Source organism: Lacerta agilis, chromosome 11, assembly GCF_009819535.1.
Source record: "Lacerta agilis isolate rLacAgi1 chromosome 11, rLacAgi1.pri, whole genome shotgun sequence".
NCBI lineage: Eukaryota > Metazoa > Chordata > Lepidosauria > Squamata > Lacertidae > Lacerta > Lacerta agilis.
In genome coordinates this window covers 46,069,965-46,091,929 of record NC_046322.1, presented here as the reverse complement: position 1 = coordinate 46,091,929, position 21,965 = coordinate 46,069,965, and the positions used below count along the sequence as shown (strand labels likewise).

General features: G+C 41.9%; 1 protein-coding gene across 1 annotated transcript in view; it reads right to left on the bottom strand.

Moving 5' to 3' along the window:
• Positions 1-21,965, bottom strand: part of SNX24 (sorting nexin 24) — an 86,570-nt gene that overhangs the window by 3,166 nt on the left and 61,439 nt on the right. Inside the window, exons 4-6 of the mRNA XM_033163942.1 lie at positions 3,283-3,377; positions 2,477-2,509; positions 1,823-1,887 (exon numbers count right to left, since the gene is read on the bottom strand). Coding sequence (XP_033019833.1) covers positions 1,823-1,887; positions 2,477-2,509; positions 3,283-3,377 — 193 coding nt within the window. The remainder of the gene's footprint in view (positions 1-1,822; positions 1,888-2,476; positions 2,510-3,282; positions 3,378-21,965) is intronic.

Below are 21,965 nucleotides of genomic sequence, written 5' to 3'. Positions count from 1 at the left end.
AATTAGACATACGTTGACACTGACCTTTTCCAATACAGGATAGATGTACTTGATTTCTCCCAAGGAAAATTATGTTCTACTTCATACAATCTCACAAATTAGCTTCATCACAATGTGATACTAACGAGAAGTTGCTAAGAATTTCAGAGGATATAATCCAACCAACATCCTGCCTCACTAATATTGTCCCTGCCAAACAAAACCAGTGAATAACTATTGCAATTATATATATTTTTGCTTCATATATTAATTGCTCTTGGGTTGTTTGTGCTGATTCTATGCAGTCAGGATATAACGATATCGGATGCAGAAGTTCAGACAGTGGAACTGTTGGTATCTTTTCATTTTACAAAAAGCAAGAGCGACTGACTTGAACTTCCCCTCTCTCCCATGGTAGACCTCTTTTATTCCCATGCTGCAGCCCTGAACCAAGCTGTCTGCAAGCCCCTGCTCTCCAAAGCTGCTATTAGCCACAGAGAAGAAACTGCAAGGGGCTTAAGCCTCCACAAATAATAGCAGCTTTTGGAAGTGAAGTGACTAGGGATCAGTGTGAGCCTAAAGCAGAGGTGGAGAACATATGGTCCTCCAGATGTTGTTTGACGCCAACACCCTTCAACCCCAACAAGGCCAATGGCCAGGAATGATGGGAGCTGTGGTCCAATAATAACTGGGTGGCAATAGAATTCACATCCTTATAGAATACCCCCTTCTTCCAGATCATACTGTGATCCAGCTCAGGCTCAGCTGCATGTGATTTTTAATTTTTTTTTAATTCAAAGACTTCAGAATTTCCAGTCACAGAACTCTTTCATCAATTCCGAGCACAATTCAAAGTGTTGGCGCTGACCTTTAAAGCCCTAAACGGCTTTGGCCCTGCATATCTGAAGGAGTGTCTCCACCCGCATCGTTCAGCCCGGACACAGAGATCCACTCCGAGGGCCTTCTGGCGGTTCCCTCACTGTGAGAAGTGAGGTTACAGGGAACGAGGCAGAGGGCCTTCTCAGTAGTGGCACCTGCCCTCTGGAACACCTTCCCATCAGATGTCAAGGAAATAAACAACAATCTAACTTTTAGAAGACATCTGAAGGCAGCCCTGTTTAGGAAAGTTTTTAATGTTTGATGTCTTACTGTGTTTTAATTTGTTGGAACCCAGTCAGATGGATGCCATATATTACTACTACTACTACTACTACTACTACTACTACTACTACTTATTATTATTATTATTATTATTATTATTATTATTATTATTATTATTATATCATGCGTAGTTTGAGTCTACACATAATTAAGTCAGTCCAGCTACACTTCACATCCTTTGAACTAAGTAAGGCTTCCCTTCTGATGTTTTGGACTAGAAAGGTCTTGTACTCTGAAACATTTGGAAGGTATCAGGTTGGGAAATACTAATTCTTGGCATGATACCTACTGAAATATTATCATCTATTAAACATCACCTAACACATTAGAACACAGCAGTGCCTGGCGTGCTCTGGTCCATGGGGTCACGGAGATTCGGACACGACTAAATGACTAAACAACAACAACAACAACAACACATATTTCAAAATTGATGCAGGATATAACCTAGGATTAAGATGTTAGCATTTTAAAAATTAAATTCTCTCCTTTTCAGTTGCTAAGGGTGTTGTTTCTCTTTTCACAAAAGCCTTGGTTCCCAGCTATGATTTTAAATAGCTTTAAAACTGATATATTGCAAATTTATTAGAACTGGGGCTCAGCATGTATTAATAAGAATGTGGTTTGTGTGGTATAGGGTCAGATCAGTAAAGAGCTGTTAACAGATGACAGCTTTGATTACCATTGGCTGCAGGCAAGACATATGGATCCCTTAGGAACAACAGCACAGGCTGGTGGGACAGTTTGCTAGAAAGGTCAAGAACAGGAATGTCAGCATCAAGGGACAGTAAACTGAATGCACTACAAACTAGCTTTGATAAAGTGAGCTGATATACAGAGCTGGTTAGGTAGAATCTTTGCTTATACAAACCAATTTTATTGTAAAAGAAAAAAAAACATATTCAAGGAATAAAGCTCATTATAGATTAGGTCACATTTTACTCAATACTAAGCATATTTATTCAGAAGCAAATCAAACAGAGTTCAATGGGACTCACTCCCTAGCAATCGAACCTAGTAATCCTGTCCTAAAAAACACACATGCTGGAATGATCCAATTCTAAAGTGAGGAGTTGAATACTGTAGATGTCAACAACTCACAATGTCTTTTTATTTTTAACACTTAAGCATTAATTTGTTTTACCTGCTAGACTGCCTTTGAGTATTTGGTCAGTCTGAAATTGCATAATCACCTTGGACCAGTTAAAAGTTTTATTAATGCAAGAAACAGCAGATAACATGGTTTTTAAAACATGCTCAATTATTCTATTGATCTCACATTTTAAAATAGGAACAATATATTTCTCAATTGGAAACTGAAGTGGCAACAGCTTACCTTGATTCTTCAGATTCTATTTCTTCAAAAGAGCTGAAATATAATACATACAAAATAGGTTACGCCGGACACACCTGAAACTCCCAAGCATTACATTCTTAAGAAAAGATCCTCATTAAACAAAAGCAAAAGTAATAAACAAGGTAAATTAATTTTTTCTAGTCGGCTTGCATGCAACCAAGTTATACCCAGAGTAGAACCATTTAAAATAATGGTCCTATGTTGGTCAAACCCATTCATTTCAATGAATCTTCTTTGAGGGTACAAAGCAGTGCCATTATAATGTTAATGGTCTTTTATGCTATCTTAACAATAAAGCTCCCCGGCAGCTGGTTGTCCAAAATTCATTCCTTATTTTGTTGCATCCTGCTGCAGAGATCATGCACTCTGACTTGTGCAGTGGTCCCATTTTAAACAGCACATTACTCCTTCCACTTAAAACCTATTTTAATCAGGAGAGCTACATACTCGGGGGAAAACTCCTGTGCCTAGGACAAAACACTATTTGGGGTAATCCAAACTCTGATGTTAAGAGCTTCTTATTCTCTTCTATTAAGTCAAATGCTCTGCCGCAGGCAAGACAATAAACAAATACAAGTTTCACTTGTTTCCATGCTTCATCTATGAAACAGCCACTGGAATGCTGATTTTTTTTTAATCAAATGCAAGTGCAACCATAATATGAAACTCATTTTGTAAATTAGCAGTGACTATTTTCAGACAGTGGAGTTGTACCAGAGTGTAGAACTACTTCTACAGTGGGGACTTGTACGCTGTATTTTGAGATTTCTAAGAAAAAGCCTTACCCACAGCTTTCTGCTTTTGGGAGAGAAGGAAAATGACGGATGCTGAGGAAGTCAAGGAAAATTTTGGGAAGCTCTTCATTTTCTAAAATAATACTCTGTAATAAAGAAAATTCCGATCAAGATAATGCATACATTAAATAGAATCTTTCTATTACTTTCATAGAAATAAATATTGTTTTCTTCCTCCTTTGAAATGACACCTCCAAGAGCTACAGCCACTCGATTTCTAGGATCTCATCCATCATGGTAGCAGAGGAGAGGAAGTCTTCTGAGTGTCTGGAGGTCTAGCTGATTTCATTAATGAAAGATTTAGAGCATGTTAACAAGCTAAGGCAAGTGTTTGGTTTGACAGATCAGCTTACAATGCACTGGTTCATCAGTACAGTACAATGATCGTGACCTGGCAAAAGTTTTGTAATGGGGGGACACTGAGTGTGTGACACTCAAAAGTACTGGAGGAGAAATGCTTATTTTTTTTACCACAAACAACAATTCACTGAAGGAAGGATCTATAATTTATTAGAAAACTGTTAATTTTCAATAGATTTAATACAAAATAGGAAGCTTTTATTGGAGTACCCATCTATTAAAGTGTCCTACTATGAAAACGATACACAGTTCAGAGTCAGGAATCCTAATGATATAATCAGAAGTTAGTCTCTCCTTCCAATGTAAAACAAGCCATGGGGTGCCAACTTAAATAAAATATGGGGGGGCAGGTAAGCCACATCTAACCAATCACATGATGCGGTCCATGCATACCATTTGAATGGCAATGCCCATAAATTTAGGGGAAGGGGGCTGGTCCTCTCAAATATTTTATTTTATTTTATTAATCTAAGAAGCTGGCTCCTATGACAAGCCAAGAGAAAGGAGAAATAAATTGTAGTGGATTGAGGGCTAGATTTTGATCAGATAGACCTGAGTTCAAATCCTGATTGGTGAAGAAGCACACAAGGTGATCCCTTTTAGGGCTTTGGAGATAAAATGGAAAACTTCCGATAGTTTGTTGGAAGAAAGATAGTATAATACGCCTACTACTACCACCAACAGCATCCTAAATGCTTTAAAGCATCCATCACCCTAGAAGATGAGTTTCTTGTGTATTCTAGATAAGATTACACACAAACGCCTACACAATGAAAAGCATATTTCCACAGGAGAAAAGACCCAATCCTTGAAAGCATGCATGCATGCATAAATAAATAAATAAATAAATACCCAGTTAATCCCATTTATCCAAAGTAATGAAAAGGAAATCAGATTTTTTAAATAAAAAAAATCATATTAAAAAATGCTTCACAAAGGCATTGTCTAATATACTTAATGCGACTGCTCACAGAACGCAGAAGTGTCATCAGATCATTTGTTCCAACCCCACAGCAAATGAGCTTCTAACATCTGTTAATTTCTCCTGGCATTATTTAGTTCACAGTGAGCCACAATGGAAGAGGAGAAAGGTAAATCCAAGCTAAAATCCACACTACTGTAGTTTGATTTATGACCTCAGCCATCTCCTTTAAGCCCAGGATATTTCTACTATTCCAGGAGGAACAGATAATATCGAGCATGTGAGCATTTATTACATCAAGATGGCGGTAAGCGAAGGACATGGAAGCTATAGATGAGCATTCTTCAGGAACTCTACAATGGTTCACCACTTGACTGCCAACTGGACACTAAAGACACATGTCATAAAATAGAACCACCACTATGGGGACAATCTGGGGCTTTTAGCCACATGGAAGTCTGTCAGCAACCAACCACTGTGAAGGAGGCAGACAACACAGAAGTAGATCTCCATGGTTACATCAGTTTTTTTTTACAGATAAGACATAAACCTTGGAATTCTGGCAGGTGAGAAGCCTTCCAGTTCTTCTTTAAATGAGAATTCTGCATTAAATGTGTCTTTCATTTGCATTTTGTAAAATCAGCACTCTGCTGCTACAAAATTCATCTTGCTCAGCATGGGAGGAGAGGTGAAGGGAGATGCAAGTCAAAGGGTATGTGAACTGCATAACAATAAACGTTATCACAAAGAAAACAAACTGTTAATAGTCACTGATCTAGATACCAAGAGAAAGTATTGAGAAAGCTTTGCAGGCAACAAAATCCAATTTTTAATGCAGGCAAGTAAAGCTTAGTCTAGTTTAGACTCAGCCTACAGTATACTTTAATGGCCTACAGCAGCATTTCAAGCCAGTTGTGCTGCAGATGTTTTAGACTGTCAGTGTGGCCAGGGATGATGGGAGTTGTAGCTCCAGGTTGGGAAAACTGCTGTATGCCATTTAAGTCTGCTGGAACCCATGTGCGATACAAAGTTGATCCCATTGCTTTCTATAGACTCTAGACAAAGGTTCATCTTAACTATGGTTTAGGACGGGGAGCCAGTCTGAAGCCAGAGGTTAATTAGCTGAAATCAGAGATTAGTTGAAAACCAGGGCTGGTGCAAGATGTTGCAAAACTTGAGATTAGCTCAGCCTCTTCCTACCCTCTTCCTCCTCCCTCTCCCACCACTAGTTGTAAGGGAATCGTTTATACCTGAAAGAGCATCTCCACCCCCATCGTTCAGCCCGGACACTGAGGTCCAGCTCCGAGGGCCTTCTGGCGGTCCCCTCACTGCAAGAAGTGAGGTTACAGGCAGTGGCGTAGTGAGGGGTGGTGTAGGGGGCAGGGCGCCCCAGGTTCCAGAGGAGGGGGGTGACACTTGGGCCGGCCCCACCCCGCCGGCGGGCCCTGAGCAACCCACAGAGCGAGGCTGCCCTGCCCCTGGCCCGTCCAGGGCCCGCCCGCCAGCACCGCTATGGGCGGCTCATGGGCTGCCGCTCCCGTGGCAACTGTGAGAGCCGCCGATCGCTCAGCGGCTCACAAGGTCACTGCGGGATCGGCGACGGCCCGGCGACGGAGTGAGCCTGCGCCGGATTTGGCGCAGGCTCACTTCGTCCTAACGTTGCTTCGTGATGTCACGATGCAACGTCAGGACGCCCCACCCCCTGGGGGTGCCTCCGGTCACCACCCCGGGTAGCGAGGCTTCCTTCATGCCTGGTTACAGGGAAGCAGGCAGAAGGCCTTCTCGGTAGTGGCGCCTGCCCTGTGGAACGCCCTCTCATCAGATGTCAAGGAAATAAACAACTATCTGACTTTTAGAAGACATCTGAAGGCAGTCCTGTTTAGGGAAGTTTTTAGTGTTTGATGCTTTATCGTGTCTGTAATATTTTATTGGGAGCCGCCCAGAGTGGGAGGGGGCAGGAGTGAAGCAGCGGCAGTGGGCAAGCAGGAAGGAATGGCAGCAGTGAACAGGAGCAGTGGCCAACACTGCAGGTGGAAAATGGAAAGATGGGGCACAATCTACCACCCCTCCCTATCTGCCACCTGAACCACAGGGCTCATGATAGGGCCAGTCCAGTGGAAAGGGAAACAAACGTAGCTTTTCTTATGGCTCTGCTGAAAAAGAAGAGGAGTGAGCTCACAAACACAATACTTGCTTATAGTTTTGTGTTATGTGAATGAGATTTCCCCATAAATTCCAAATGGAGAAATCTGACATAATGCCAGGTGGTTAACCAGAATCTTAAACCAGGAACAAATAATAATTTAGGATGCTTTAGAAAGAGACTTCTTGCGTTTTCACCCTGCCCTCTGCCCAGTATGGACTCAAATATGGACAGTGCTTTCTGCCAGTGGTGCTTCTGGCCTGTCAGCTATAGCATAGGGCAGTGATGGCGAACCTTTTTGAGCCCGAGTGCCCAAACTGCAGCGGAAAACCAACTTTTTTATTTCAAAGTGCCAACACTGCAATTAAACCTGAATATCGAGGTTTTTAGTTAGAAAAAACTCCTACAGTTGTCCAGACATCTGCAATCTTAAAAGTAAAACACAATAACAAAGTTTTCAATGTTACAGTTTTTTATTTAAAAAAACATAAACTCTACATGTGCATGTATTTTAGACAAAGGGATACTCAACTTGTAATAATGATTATATGCCAGAACAACACCTGAAGGCTGACGTGTGGGGCTGGTATATACCAGGTTTCCCTGCCCCTCTGAGCCACTGGGAGTCAGGGAATCATTCACTCCAAGAATAGTATTGAAAATAGCAAATACAATCCTTCAAGGTGGTGGTGGTTTTTTTTTGGGGGGGGGGTTAATGCTCTCAAGCCACACTATTCTTTTAGAATCAAATTCTCTGCTTTCGGATGACTAAGCTCTGAATACAGCCTTGGGTGTATGTAACTTCTGTTTTAGATGCAAAAGTCAGAAGAGTTTTCAAAGGAAAAAAATCACTTGAAGCTTAAAAATAAAATGCCATGTTAATGACAGTATATTAAAACACACTTTTTTTAAAGCACCCTAGGTTCTTTAGGCTGCAATCCTTACCTGGGAGCAAGTCCCACTGATGTTAATGGGGCTTACTTTTGAGTAGAGCTGTATTGGCTTTCCCTGTTACTGTTGTTTTTAACACTTGCTTCCTTCTCCCTTGCCATTAAAGAAGAGAACAAGATCTCGGCAGTAGTGCCTAAGATTAATCGCACAAGTCAGGGGAAAGGGAGACCCACACAATACATTGGGGGGGGGGGCTTGCCTGCATGGGCTTCCTTTGCTTTTATTTTGAAATGGGGCCTGAGCCCAAACAGTGGCTGGAAATCCCTTTTCCTTGAACTGCAGCCACCCTTCTCTCTACCGAACAACCCCTCCTCAGCCATTAAAACAGACATATAGATGTTCTGTAGAGCGATCCCAGCACAATCACTGTTTTTTAAGGAACAACACGATTCTCAACACGATTCTCCTTTATGGGGTCTCCGTTTGCGCCATTCTTTGTGCAAAGCTCTCAGCAGCAGCTCCATACCCAAACAAGACCAAAATAGGGCGTTTGGGGAGAGAAAAAGAAATGTATGGCCATTGCATTAAAGGCATTTATTCTGTCGATTGCTCCTGCTCCCCCCCCCCCCCGGAGAAAACCTTAATCCTTGTCTCCCCTCAGGCTGTCAGCAAGGAATCAAGGAATCCCCGGGTTTTGGCTGTGAAAGGGAGCGCCCTGCACGCTTCTTGCAGGAGCCCTTGCCGGCTAGCCTCCCTCCTGATCCCTGTGCAAAAGCCGCTACGGTGAGGGGGTGGGGTGGAAGGAGAGTTTAGAAAGCGGCAGGCAAAAGCGACAAGTGGGCAGGCAGCTTCTTCCCAGGAGAGAAGCCAAGGAAACGCTCTTGCGGGGCCGGTCGGGGGCTTCTGGAGAGCGGAGCGCAGCAGCCGCCGGGCACAGTGTGTCCCGGGGCACAGCAGGTGAGGCTGGGGATGCCAAGCGCTCCCGTGGGCGAGACTAGTCCTCCTCCTCCTCCTCGCTTCAAGCACCGCTGCTGGGAAACCTCGTCGCTGCCGTTACCTCGTCCTCGTCGCTCGCATCGAATCCGCAGCAGCAGCCAGCAGCAGCAGCAGCCAAACACCACTGGGACAGGCGCCAAGGAGGGAAACTGCTGCTGTCTGCTGCTGCGCCTGCGCTGGCAGAAACGAGGCAGGATGCATGAGCACAGCAGCAGTGCCCTCAGCCTCCGGAGGGCGGGCCGCCGGCCAGCTGGAGAAGTGGACGGGCGCAGGCGGGCCACGGGCGCGGCACGGTGCAGCGCAGCGGCGCCCCCCACCATTTCCCCGCCCCTGGCGTGCCGGCAGAGAGAGCTCTGCGTGCCAGCTGTGGCACGCGTGCCACGGGTTCGCCATCACTGGCATAGGGTTTGGCAAGGAAATCTGGTGCATTCTTATTCCATTCCAAAGAATGATGTGTCTGTTTAGTTGAAGAAGAAGAAGAAGAAGAGGAAGAATTTGGATTTGGTACCCTGCTTTATCACTACCGGAAGGAGTCTCAAAGCGGCTAACATTCTCCTTTCCCTTCCTCCCCCACAACAAACACTCTGTGAGGTGAGTGGGGCTGAGAGACTTCAAAGAAGTATGACTAGCCCAAGGTCACCCAGCAGATGCATGTGGAGGAGCAGGGAAGCGAACCCGGTTCACCAGATTATGAGTCTACCGCTCTTAACCACTATACCACATTGCTGGGGAGGGGAAGTCCGTGCTGCATGGGCTTCCCCACTCTGATAAGCTTAGTGTGGCAGATTTATCCAACATGATGGCTTCTTTTTGGCACACTAGTGTAGAAACTACTGCAATGAGCCCTGTCCACCTGATGTTCTGAACTGCTTTTCCTGCCGCATGCAGTGTCTGAAATTGTATCCCCAAAATAACATCTAAATTCCACTTTCTGTAGTCGGAGTAAAGGGGTAAAATAACCCAGATAAAGTTTCGTGACATAGAAACGTTTCTTACATTACCTGGGGTACAGCTATAAAGTGATCCTAGGAGATCAAATTGTAGTTGAGCTGAAAATTTAAGTGCTATGTTTTCACCATCCATTTTAAAAGAGTGTACTAATCATTGCCACATTTCACTAACCATTTTGAAGGATATTTAAGAAGTTCTCTTCTAGAAATGTTTACCAGAAGTGGTTGGGGTTTTTTCTTTGTGTATTATGTAACAAAACCCCTAAAACGCCAGTTCTTCTACCTTCTCAGCCTCATAAAAAAAGCATTCTCCCAGAGGATGTTATTGGCTAGTTGCTCATGTTCTCTCGGTGACATCCCCAATTCTTAATTGTCAGTTATCTTCTCTCCTCTGGTAAGTAAAATATAGTCACAAAATTGCACAGGGACTTGTTCTGCCTTAACCTTAGGTAGATGCCATCACGCAGTAGAAAACAGTGCTAAAATATCACAGGATAATGCTTTCCAGGATGGGAGACATATAAACAGCATAATGATTTCCCATGAGTTTCCTTTTTAAAAAATTGTCACTAAAGCCAGCATAAATGGTGACACATCTTCACAGAGGACACTTTGAAATCGAACCCTGGCATTCTAGTTAGGTCCAGACCTACTCATCAGCCAATTATAACAGTAACTGAACAGCTTGCTAGAAACTTGGACAAGACCATTTCGCTAACCTTCCGAGAGCGCACTGGAGGACTGCATTGTTTTCAAAGATTGATTCTTCGCCCCCCTTTAACACACAAAACAGCTCTAAAAATTCAGGACAATCCCCACCCCGCAAACCAACAATCATCCAATCTAGTAGTTCTTCAAGACCACAACCATCTTCTGGCCAGAAGACACAGCATGGTATACGGTAAGAGGCTGTGTTCCTGTAGGTTTAAATCCTTTGTGCGAGATTTCAGTCTGAAATGCCCTATTGTTAGGGTGAAAAAGTTCATGACAGTTTTTCCTCTCTTCACAGGGAGAGATGCTTTGCAATATCTAATTCAGTGGTGCAGCTAAAAATGGGGGAAGCAAAAAAAAATTAAAATCAATAAATCCTAGCTACAGTAAGTAGACTGGAGCATCTGCCTCCACTGGGACTTAAACCCACGGTCTTTATAGAACACTTTGTAGTATATATTCCTCTGTTTGCCTTGTCTCCAACAGTTGCTTAAAGAGCACTAACAATGATAAAAAGTTGGCAAAAGAACATTATATACTGGTGGGGGACGGGGGGGGGGAAACTAAGAAGGTTCCCAAGTAGGTTCCAATGTTTTTTTTTTTTTTAAAGGAATAGAAAACCTATCTTCTTAATTCATATCTTATTCCCCCTCTACAACATTGTTACAGTAATGCAAAGTATGTGTTCAAAAACAGCATTAAAGGATGCTGTTAGGAGTCAACAGTAGTCACATTCAAACCTGCAAAGGTCACAATTTAGGAAGTGAGCCAGAATGCCCATGGGTTAATGAAATGCTTCCCAGCCAAAAAATGAATATAACAGATAAAAAACTACTACATTTAAATGCCAATGGTCAAATTGAATGGCACATGGAAAACCATGCAGAGTGAAGCTGAAAAGTTCAATTAGGATGTGCATGTTTCTCTGTGTCTTCTTCTCTTGGACCCGTTCAGCGGCTTGGATAGGAGAAAGCTTGTAAGAGAAAGGTCATGTGCTTCATTTATGATATGATCAGTCAATACACCAATCATATTTCTCATCTTACAGAAGTTAGCATGAGTCCAGCTTCTAACACAATGGGTTGCATCCAATGGTTGTGCAAGGAAACTGCAACCAGACTTCATTTATTATTTCCATTTATAGACCACTTTACGGTCCCAAAGATCATGAAGCTGTTTACATACACAAGGGCAATAAAACCATATCAAATGATTGTCAGGGACTGGCTGGATGAGGAAGAGTGGTGGAAGCAACCCACCCAAGAGCCCCTGTGGGACGGCACAGAAGAAGATGTCTTAGATCCTGGAGCCTGGTAGTGGGACACCAGCCACACCTCATAGGAGGTGACAAGCTGAGAGGTACTAGAAGCAGGTAGCTTGAGGGATCACGGAGAGGCAGAAGCAGGCAGGTGGCCCAGCACAGGCCAGGGTGTTGAGGTTACCAGTTTGGATGCAGGTACCAACAGAGATGACGGAGGGGAGCCAGAAACCGCAGCTCTCCCACAGATTCACTCTGACGGCTTCTCTGCAGATGGCTCTCTGGTCCCACTTACTACTAGAACATGAAAAATGTTACATGATGCCGATCAACAAGCCAGGCACAGAGGGAGGCCCCTGGGGCTCACCACAGCAGACGATGATCGCAGAGGGAGGGGCCCTGACTCAGAAGGCTAGAGAGCGCATGAGGGGCCGCATGCCAGTTCAAACAACTGCTTCGTTAGAGAAGTTTGCCTTTATGAGCATCCTTGTATTTTTTCTTTCCTTAATAAAGAAACCAACTGCAAGCGAGCCTTGCGTTCTCTCTTTCCCGGACCTGTGATTAACCTACTCTGCCCGTCAGCACCATGGCACTGATTCACGTAACAAAATACATAAGGAATTACACACACACACACACACACACACACACACACACACACTAGAGAAACTCACCTAGAGTATGGAGAAGGAATATTGAATCAACCAATGTGCAATCTATGTTAGAATTTAGATGGTTCCTGACTATAAGTCTGCTTTCAAATTACTTTTCTTTGGTTTGTGAAGATACTCCTTTTCACTTATGCCAAAGGAGCAAGAAGTGTAGCAAGCCACTTTGGATCTTTTATGAGATTTCAATTGATATACATTGTTTTATAGACTCCCCCCCCCCACCCACTGTATTACCACCTTGGGACCAGTTGGACAAGGGTGGGTTAGAAATTCCATAAATATTTATTTATGTTAAGTGTCACAAAAGGCAGATCTTGTATAATAATAATAATAATAATAATAATAATAATAATAATAATATTTATACCCTGCCCATCTGCCCATCTGGCTGGGTTTTCTCAGCCACTCCGGGCAGCTTCCAACAAAATATTAAAAATACAATAAAACATCAAACATTGAAAACTTCCCTAAAAAGGGCTGCCTTCAGATGTCTTCTAAAAGTCAGATAGTTGTCAGATAGCTTTCAAGTTCCACCTATGGACAGAGCCCCTTGTCTGAAGTCATTTTAAATTTCAGGATGAGTCCCCTCCCTTTTCGGAATGTTGTCTTGCAGTTGGATATGCATAATTCTGCTGACTGAAGAAACCTGGACATCCAACCAAAGCAAACAACTTGGGGTTGCCATTGTGTATTCGGCAGGAATACCTGCATTGTGCCATTTCCCCATGCTCTCACCTGATTCAATTTCCCCTGAGAATTCCACATATGCACTAACTTCTCATGTCACAGAGAAAATGAAGCTCCTCGACTATTTTAGAAGGGATGTCACAGCTTCAGCTAGGAGAATGTGTGTCCTTTAACATCTTCTGTAGTTGCTACGTGCTATGAAGCTCTTTAGTGATCCTTTGCAAGCACACCCACTTCTGCCTCCAGAGTCCTCAATAAACATTCCCAATGTCTTGTATTATGTCAAGAAGTGAAATACACCAAGCATTCTGAACAGTTTGTCAAACACAGAACTTCCATCTGCTTATATTGTACATTTTGCAAGGGTCAAATTAATGTCACGTTGATGTAGTTTTGCCAGCACTCCGCAGCTATTTGGAGAGATCTTTTCATTGTTTCTGCAATATCCTCTAGCGATCGCAGGGTTGACTTACAGGAAATATGTGATTTGCTGTTGGAGAAGCTGATTCCTCAAAACTTAGCATATTCCAACCCACCCTCAATGTCTTAAATGCATGGGGTGCCATTTCATTACTGATAAAAACACTCCTGTAGCAACAATAGTCCCTTAATTTGTCTTCAATGATAAGATAATTCCCAGTTTCAGAACTGATGTGCAGAATTCCAGTTGAGTACAGTGGAATTCCTTTTATGGTGCCGACCATATGAAATCGTATGATTCTGATTTGGGATTGGCTCTAAACGGCCTCAGTCCTGTTTACATGAAGGAGCGTCTCCAACCCCATCATTCAGCCTGGACACTGAGATCCAGGGCTGAGGGCCTTCTGGCGGTTCCCTCATTCGAGAAGTGAGGTTGCAGGGAACCAGGCACAGGGCCTTCTTGGTGGTGGTGGCGCCTGCCCTGTAGAATGCCTTCCCATCAGATGTCAAGGCAATAAGCAACTATCTTACTTTTAAAAGACATCTGAAGGCAGCCCTGTTTAGGGAAGTTTTTAATGTTTAATGCTATACAGTATTGTGTTTTTAAAATTCAGTTGGGAGCCGCCCAGAGTGGCTGGGGAAATCCAGCCAGATGGGTGGGGTATAAATAATAATAATAACAATTATTATTATTAATAATAATATTTTAAGATGCAGGGAGGGGATTTCTGTCAGGCAGTAGCAGTTTTAGCATGTATGTTGAACTGCACTAGCCCTTTCTGGGAGAGTTTGGAGAAGGTAAGTGCCAACAAAGTAAGTCAGATTGGACAGTCTGGAATCCTGAACACTATTCTCAAGAAATACCATTTTTTTCCATTCATGTAGTGTGTAATTACTAGCCTCGGAAATTTTGAGGTTTGGGGGGGAATCAACACAAGAGCCAGCCCTATTGTGAAGCTAAGTGAAACAAGAAGCTTAGGCATGGGATTTGACATTCCCCTCTTTTGTATATTTACTCCATTTCCCCCTGCTCCCACCAGTATATTAGGCTACAATGTATTATTTCCTTTTGTAAAATGAGTGCAGTTTTCTTCCCTTTTGCACCACACATGCAAAGGAGGGGGGTGGGGTGGGGTGGGGTGGGAATCAACACCACACCAAAACCCACCAGCAATGAGCATGCCTAGTTACGTGCTGCTCTGTAACTATAGGAGCAAATCAATAGCAGCTGAATGCCATCTGCTTCGGGCAGCAGAACAGCACCAAAAGTGTGAGCAATGCATCTTCCCTTATTGAAAGGTTATTTTATGCAAGTAAACAATTCATCGTCTTCTTGCACGCTTGATGCTCATTTACCACTCTTGATCAATAAAATATGCAAAACAACAAAAAAATTGAATCCTAAGAGTAGTTCTGATGCCAGTGTGATAGCTAATCAATATTCAGGTCTCCACTCTTACGAAGGCGAGTGGAGGGAACACTTGCCTTTATACAATATCCACAAATTTAAGGAAGTGCCTTTTGCTGTTTCTAAAAACAACCTCGCTTAGAAAACCAAAGCTTCTATTTATGCTAAACAGAGGGATTGATAATGAGGACCCACTGTTCCAACCGCACATTTCCCTGAATACAATAAAGTTTCAGGTAGATACAGTTTTTCTACTAAAAACCAAGCTGTGATGGGATTTTCCTTTACAATGCACTCTTCCAGTCAGACCACAAGCTGCCTTATTGCATTAGGCCTCCTGGCAATTGAGTCAAGTAAAATTATTTCTTGTCCCAGCAATGAAAACTATACTGCTTGATAGAGGTCTTGGAATAAAACTGCTTCCTCAAGTAAAGCTAGGGTTGATAGAACTTGTTTTCAAAGCAACCTTTCCTTGTCATACTCCAACACAGCTAGTATTATGTTCTCATGCTAAACTAAACTCCGTTAAGCATGAGCACCAGAAACCTAAATAAGTCTGCTTGGGGAGAAGTTCCCATTGATTTCAATGGCATTCAATTACAGTAAAGTGAGTTTATATCACGAAACAAATTATATTCATTATTATATTACGAAACAAAACAAAAAAGTTCAACCATCTACTAGAAGATATATGATCAATTTATAACGCGTGCTCCTAGATTTCCAATATTTCTTCGGACTTGCAGCACATATTTAAATATATACAAATGCCTACTGGGAAATGATATTAATTTAAGTATGCAGTACAGTAAATAAAAATCCCCTCGTGCTTTTACCAGTAATTATGTACCAATCTAAAAATGGCTAATTAACATAAATAAACATAAATCGCTTGTCAGACTAGGGCTTTTGCAGCGCTAACACTGATCAGCATTTGCATTTGTGTTCATTGCGTCTAAAGAGATTGTCCAAGTCTAGTCACAGCAAACTTCACAAAGGAGAATGTGTAACATGAGGCCGAACAATAAAAGGTCCACGTGATGTTCAGAGACAAAACTTATTGGAGTTAATGGCAGTTGTGTAGGTTGTTATTTTTTTGGGGGGGGGGTGTTGAATTCTATGATAGTAATACAAACCACACTTAGGAGGGTAAATTAACTTGTATAAAATCAAGGTGAACAGAGTTAATCATACTCTTTTTTCTTTATGGCTCAATGCACATTGCCCTACTTTTTAAACCCCTCAAACAAGCCTTCAACGAGGCTTTTGCACACCTGGTCTTGAAAATCCAATTCAGTCCAAAATAATATATAATATTTATACCTATAAATGTGCTGCTTGTGCACCATGTCTTCTGATGAAATCTACTTACTAGGAAACAGACTTCTTGAAATCTTTACTTTATTTACAGGAAATGTTGGTTAATAATCAGTTGCAATACTTCCACATGAATGTAGCCATTTGGGAACTACTCGTGCCTTACAAATGGCAGCATCCCGCTTTCATTTGATCGCATAAAACATGAACCTTAATCTAATGCTTTTTTTTTAAACTACAGGCCACCTCGTTTTAAATAGACTCAAGCGCAAGCTTCAGTTTAACCATACGATTTTGATCAAATGAATAATATAGAACATGGTCATGGAGAAGTGCGGTAGTAGCTTTGAGTCAATGATCCAACTAGCAGCAAGAGTATAATTTAAAGGCAGAAATTTCCAGTGCATGCACCGTTAGCCACAGTGAACCTGTTACTACTCTAAAGGGAATTGTTTGCCTCTTATTAGATTTTCTACAGCACAGCCATAAGTGATAAATGTACTGCTGTACTCACTGTCAAGTTAATCAATGCTGCCAAAGTTTTGTTGACCTAACAGTAATCCATAAAGTGAGCGGCATTTTCTCTATCCATATGACATCTCAGTCCACAGTGGGATAGGAATCCTACAGCAGCCTTGTAAAAAGAAAATCAGACTGAAATAAGGAAGGAGGGAGGGAAAAAAGAAAAGAAATGAGGACACTTTCAAAATTCTGCTGTTAAAGAAACAGGATTCTTTGCCTGCTCGAGGAAAAGAAACTCAGAAATAAGACTCAGTTTGAGGGTTTGAATGCTAGCAAATTGATAACTTCACAGATTATAGAACCTGGGTCTCTTCTTCTTCTTCTTCTTCTTCTTCTTCTTCTTCTTCTTCTTCTTCTTCTTTTTGTTTTGTTGGCTTTCTTGTGAAAGCTCCAGGCATCTCCAGCAGAATAGCTGTGCATGAAGTATTTTTGTCTAACAGTTCAGTGTTCCAGCTCAAACACCGGACAGTGAGCAAAAATAAGAAAGCTTGACTTCTGTTGTTACAGACTGGAGTAATTCAGTCCATGTGAAAGGAACGAACACTTCAAACACCAGACACAGAAAACTCCCCCACCGCCACCCCCACCTTGGTCATCAAACAGGAAACATCTAACAATGGAGAAGCCTTCGCCATAAAGAATTGCTGCTCTGCCTTCACTAGCAATTATAGCCATATGAAATATGAATTGCAATTGATTTTTCTCCTAGGGGTCACTTGGCTCCATGTTTTATGCGCTCTAGGCATTTATTTGGGTGGCAAACATGACACGTTTTTATAGAAGGAACTGAGCAATGTAATCCTTGCTCAATCAAAGGTGCTTCATTGTAGTGCCTGTTCCCTGACACTTGTCCCTCCCTAACTCACGTGTGTGGTACTTCTTAATAAAGGCAGGGAAAATGAAATTGGCAATTTAAAAGGCCAACACAAGGCAGACATTCAACACTTACTAACCCCTTTCTGCACTGATGACAAATAGTAGAAGCCTGACAACTGCATATTACAGAGACTTGCAGCTTTATTCTGACATCATTCCAGTCTTCATTATATAGCTGGCTGTGTGCGCTCAACAAAAGAAATGAAAGGAAACTGTGTATTTATATGCTTCATAAAATTGGTTGAGGAATTAACGATTAATTGAGTCAACCTCTTACATTAAAACTAGTTTCGCATACTGAATATTTTCTGCCTACAGATAAAAAGCAGTTGAAAAGTTGAAAACTAGACAGATTATACAGTCTTTTGCTCTTGCTCCATGGTTGGTATATGCTAAGCATACATGTGATCTGGAAACTTTCTTTTCCTATTTCACTGGAGTTGAAATTAGAAGGCCAATACTAGTTTTGTTCAGTAATTATGATTTATTGTTCTTCAATGTAACATTCATCTGGTTGCTAGCATGAGCAGTATTGAGGGATAATGAGCTCAGTCCAACAGCACCCGAAGGGCACCACTTTCTCTATCCCTCTGCCAAACCACAGTTTTGAGTTTTCAAACATGAAGCAGCAAACAGTGGTTTAGAACTGCTTGTCTGATTCCTTTTTCCATTATCTAAGCACTCAGCTCCATAAATTCACTCTGGTGTAGCAGATTCTGGAGGCATAGTGGATGGCCTAATCTCATCTTATGCCAAACCATAGTTAGCATAAACCATGGATTGCCAGTTCAAACCATGGTTTCTGATTAACTAGCTAACTGAAAACCATGGTCTGTTAATTCAGACATAATGATAAATCATATTTAAGCTTCCTTCACCATGGCTTTTAATGATTTGAGCTGAACTACTGTATCATGGCATAAAACTGAACAGGACATATTCATATCCCAAGACGGGAATACTTCAAAATCAATAGAATCTCACAGTTGATAATAACTATCACCACTATAATAACTATTACAACTATTACTGTTGTAAGCAGAAACTCAACAAATTCTGTTGAAAAGCAGGACAAATAGATACAGTTCAAAGCTAAGACTTTTAAGTAACCCAAGCCTTACTGTTTTATAAAGGCAAACAAAGGTGGGGGGAGAATCAGTTTCTTTTTTAAACCCAGCTACTAGTTTTTGGAGTTGTCTAATTTTAAGCATTTGTATGTCTATGAGTTTAACTCCTTGAACAGAATGCTTCACTAGCTAATTTGTATGATGTATGCTTCTAAAAACACAAAGAAAAATGCATGTAAAATCGGCAATAATATACTTTTTCTTTGTAGTACTTCACTGTACTATGTTGTCATTTGTTACCAGAAAATCTTGTAATCACGTTTTTTGTTTTGTTTTTTTCAAATTGCAGCTCAGAGTTCACTTGTTACTTTGGGAATATATAAATTAAGCATCCTGTTAATTTATTTGCTCCAAATGCCACGAAGCTACATCACTGGACAGTTTGTCCATAGTACATGGCTATCTGTAACACTCCATCATTCTAACTGCCGTTGATTACCTCAGATGTGGTCTAGCTTCCCACAGGCTGAATCCAAGTTCGTTGTTTCAGAACAGAACTTTGTTGGAAAGTCAGTTGGTGTTTTCACATTGTGCCTTTGAGCTGAAATAGGATGAGGAGTAACCACTAGATTCCAACAGTTTAACACCAGGCATGATAAAAACAGCCTCCTGTAGAACCATAATGTGTCAATATTGAGATTTCAATAAGCTTTTCACTTATTTAGAAAGCTGTGAAGCCACTGCTACTCAACTCACACTAGAAAAGAAATGTGAGATCACTGATTTGATTCAAGGCTCTGGACTTCATTCTCAGATTAGTTAGATGCTTTCTGTTGGCACTTATCTGCTGCATCATGTGCATGGAATTTGATCTCAAAGTCAGGACAGGAGATGAAATAATCGAGTAATATTTTTTCTGCCTTGGTATATCCAAGCTAGTTCACCTTCAACAATTGCACAAAGGGCTCTTTTAGTCTAGCGATATGATTTCAGCAATAGCCAGTCAGATGTTGCTGGCTGGGCACTCGAAAACAGAATGTAAAAGAGACAACCTCCCTCAGTTACTTTCCCCCAGCTTACGCTATGTAGATATCATGAGCATGGATGCTTTATTTAGGTATTACGGCCGATACTTATTCATGGACCTGTTCTGTACTCTATAGGTAAACGTAAAGGTACCCCTGACTGTTAGGTCCAGTCGCGGACGACTCTGGGGTTGCGCCGCTCATCTCGCTCTACAGGCCGAGGGAGCCGGCGTTTGTTCGCAGACAGCTTCCGGGTCATGTGGCCAGCATGACTAAGCCGCTTCTGGCGAACCAGAGCAGCGCATGGAAACACCTTCTGATCGGCAAGCCCTAGGCTCTGTGGTTTAGACCACAGCGCCACCCGCGCCCCTTACTGTACTCTATAATTCCATCCAATTAAACACACACATAAAAACACATCGTAATATATATGGTACCCAAAATAAATATTAGAGCTACATTGAATGCCCACACGTAACAGAGACGGAGAACCTGTAGCCCTCCAGATGTTGTTGGACTACAACTCCCCATCAGCCCTTGCCAGTATAGTCAGTGAATAAGAATGATAGGATTCATAGTCATAGGAGCCAACTCCTAGGGGCTGAGGGGTCCCTTCAACCCCCCCAATAAAATATTTGAGGGGGCCTCCCCCAAAGTCAATGAGCATTGCCATTCAAATGGGGTGTGTGCACCACACCTTGTGATCGATTATGTAGGGTGGAGCTGACCTCCTCCCCAAAAAATATTTTATACAAGTTGGTACCCCTGTTTGTAGTACAAAGACATCTGGAGTGCAACGAGTTCCCCAACCCTGACATATAATATACTAAAATCAGTGTGGCTCCCTATGCATATTGAAAAAGAAAGGGTGTGTGTGAGAGATGACCGTTAGTGATCTCTTGTCCGAGACATTCTTTTCAATTTTCTGTCAGCTTATCTAAATAACTCCTGTGATGTGTATGGTAAGGAGGACAACCTCCCCTAACCTGATGCCCTTCAGATGTTTTGAACTACAATTCCCATCAAGCGCATGGCCAGCATGGCCAATGGTCAGGGATGATAAGAATTGTCGTTCCAAACACCTGGAGGGCAGCAGGTGGGAAGAGGCTGTCCTATATTATCAAATCAAGCAGATAAAGGTTGAAATCCTCAAACTACCTCTGCTGTAATACTGCCACTGAAGACTGTTACTAAGTGGTCTGAGGATGGTCAACAAAGAGGTTTGCCTAGAGCTCGTGCAAAACACACACTGGAGAAGCAGAAAATTGAACCCAGGTCTCTCGAGTGTTTTGCTGACTAGGGTAATGAGATGGCAAGGGCTAAAATGCTTCTAATCCAAGAAATAATTTATTTTATGTCAAATTTGTAGGCATTGACAGCATTGGCTTTGTCTGACTTTTCTACTAAGCCTTGAATTAATTGCTCTCAATTAATCTGTTCCAGTCTTTGATAGCTTATTTATCAGACAGGGAAAGATAGATTTAATGGTGCTTGCTTGAAACAGATTCTTTAATTGGAAACACCAGAGTGTTTAGCTCACTTTGTGTTCTAGCAATTAAGGACAATTTGGAGAAGTGTTCCCCCCCCCCCACTACTATTGTCTCGTTGATTAGATTTCCAAAGCAGCAGACAAAACAAATGACAATACTACCTAGCAATATTGGTTCAAATAAAAGCCCAACAGCCAAATTACTTACTATGAGAAATGTGAGCCATCCCCATCAATTCCAGCATTGTCTTACATTTATTTCATTTTATCTTTGCCGCCTGTGCAAAGCAAGGGCTACATTCCTTGCAAAATGCATGTCTACCCCGTTCTTTTCCACAATTATGTGTCCCTCCAAATAAGCCAAATCAACAGGAGAAATTATTTTTCTTGATTAAGGGCCCACATTTCTCCTGGGATGAAACAAAAGGAACAATTAATCTTTCCTTATTTGTTCTCAGAAGGACCTGCATTCTTTATGTGTACAATAGCAAGGTACCTGTGGGCAGCCAGTCGGCAGCAATTAGGCTTGAGCTGAAAATGAATGGACTCTAGTCAGAGAGCCTAATCTGCTGAGAGTTTCTACTAGAGGGCAAGGTTATGCTGGGAAAATTCCCCTGTTGTGGAAATACTGTTAAAAATTACCTCTTGACTTCAGCATAATTAACAAGGCCTGGGAATTTATATGAACTAAGTAATTGGAAAGAATTAGCAAGAGATATATACATTAATCTTCAACAGTTACAAGGTGTTTAATGAAATTAAAGCGCCGGGTCTACTTCATGCTTGTTTTAGTTTATGCAAACTTTAGGAGTTTCACCTGTAGATGAAGAACCAGGTGCAAGGCAAAAGAGGCATTGGGGATTGGGCATGTAAAAGAGAAAGAAAAAGGGCAATGCTCTTTTTCCTGTTGCTATACTCCTGTCAAGAATAGGACCTGGGTGCATCAACACCCAGAACATAG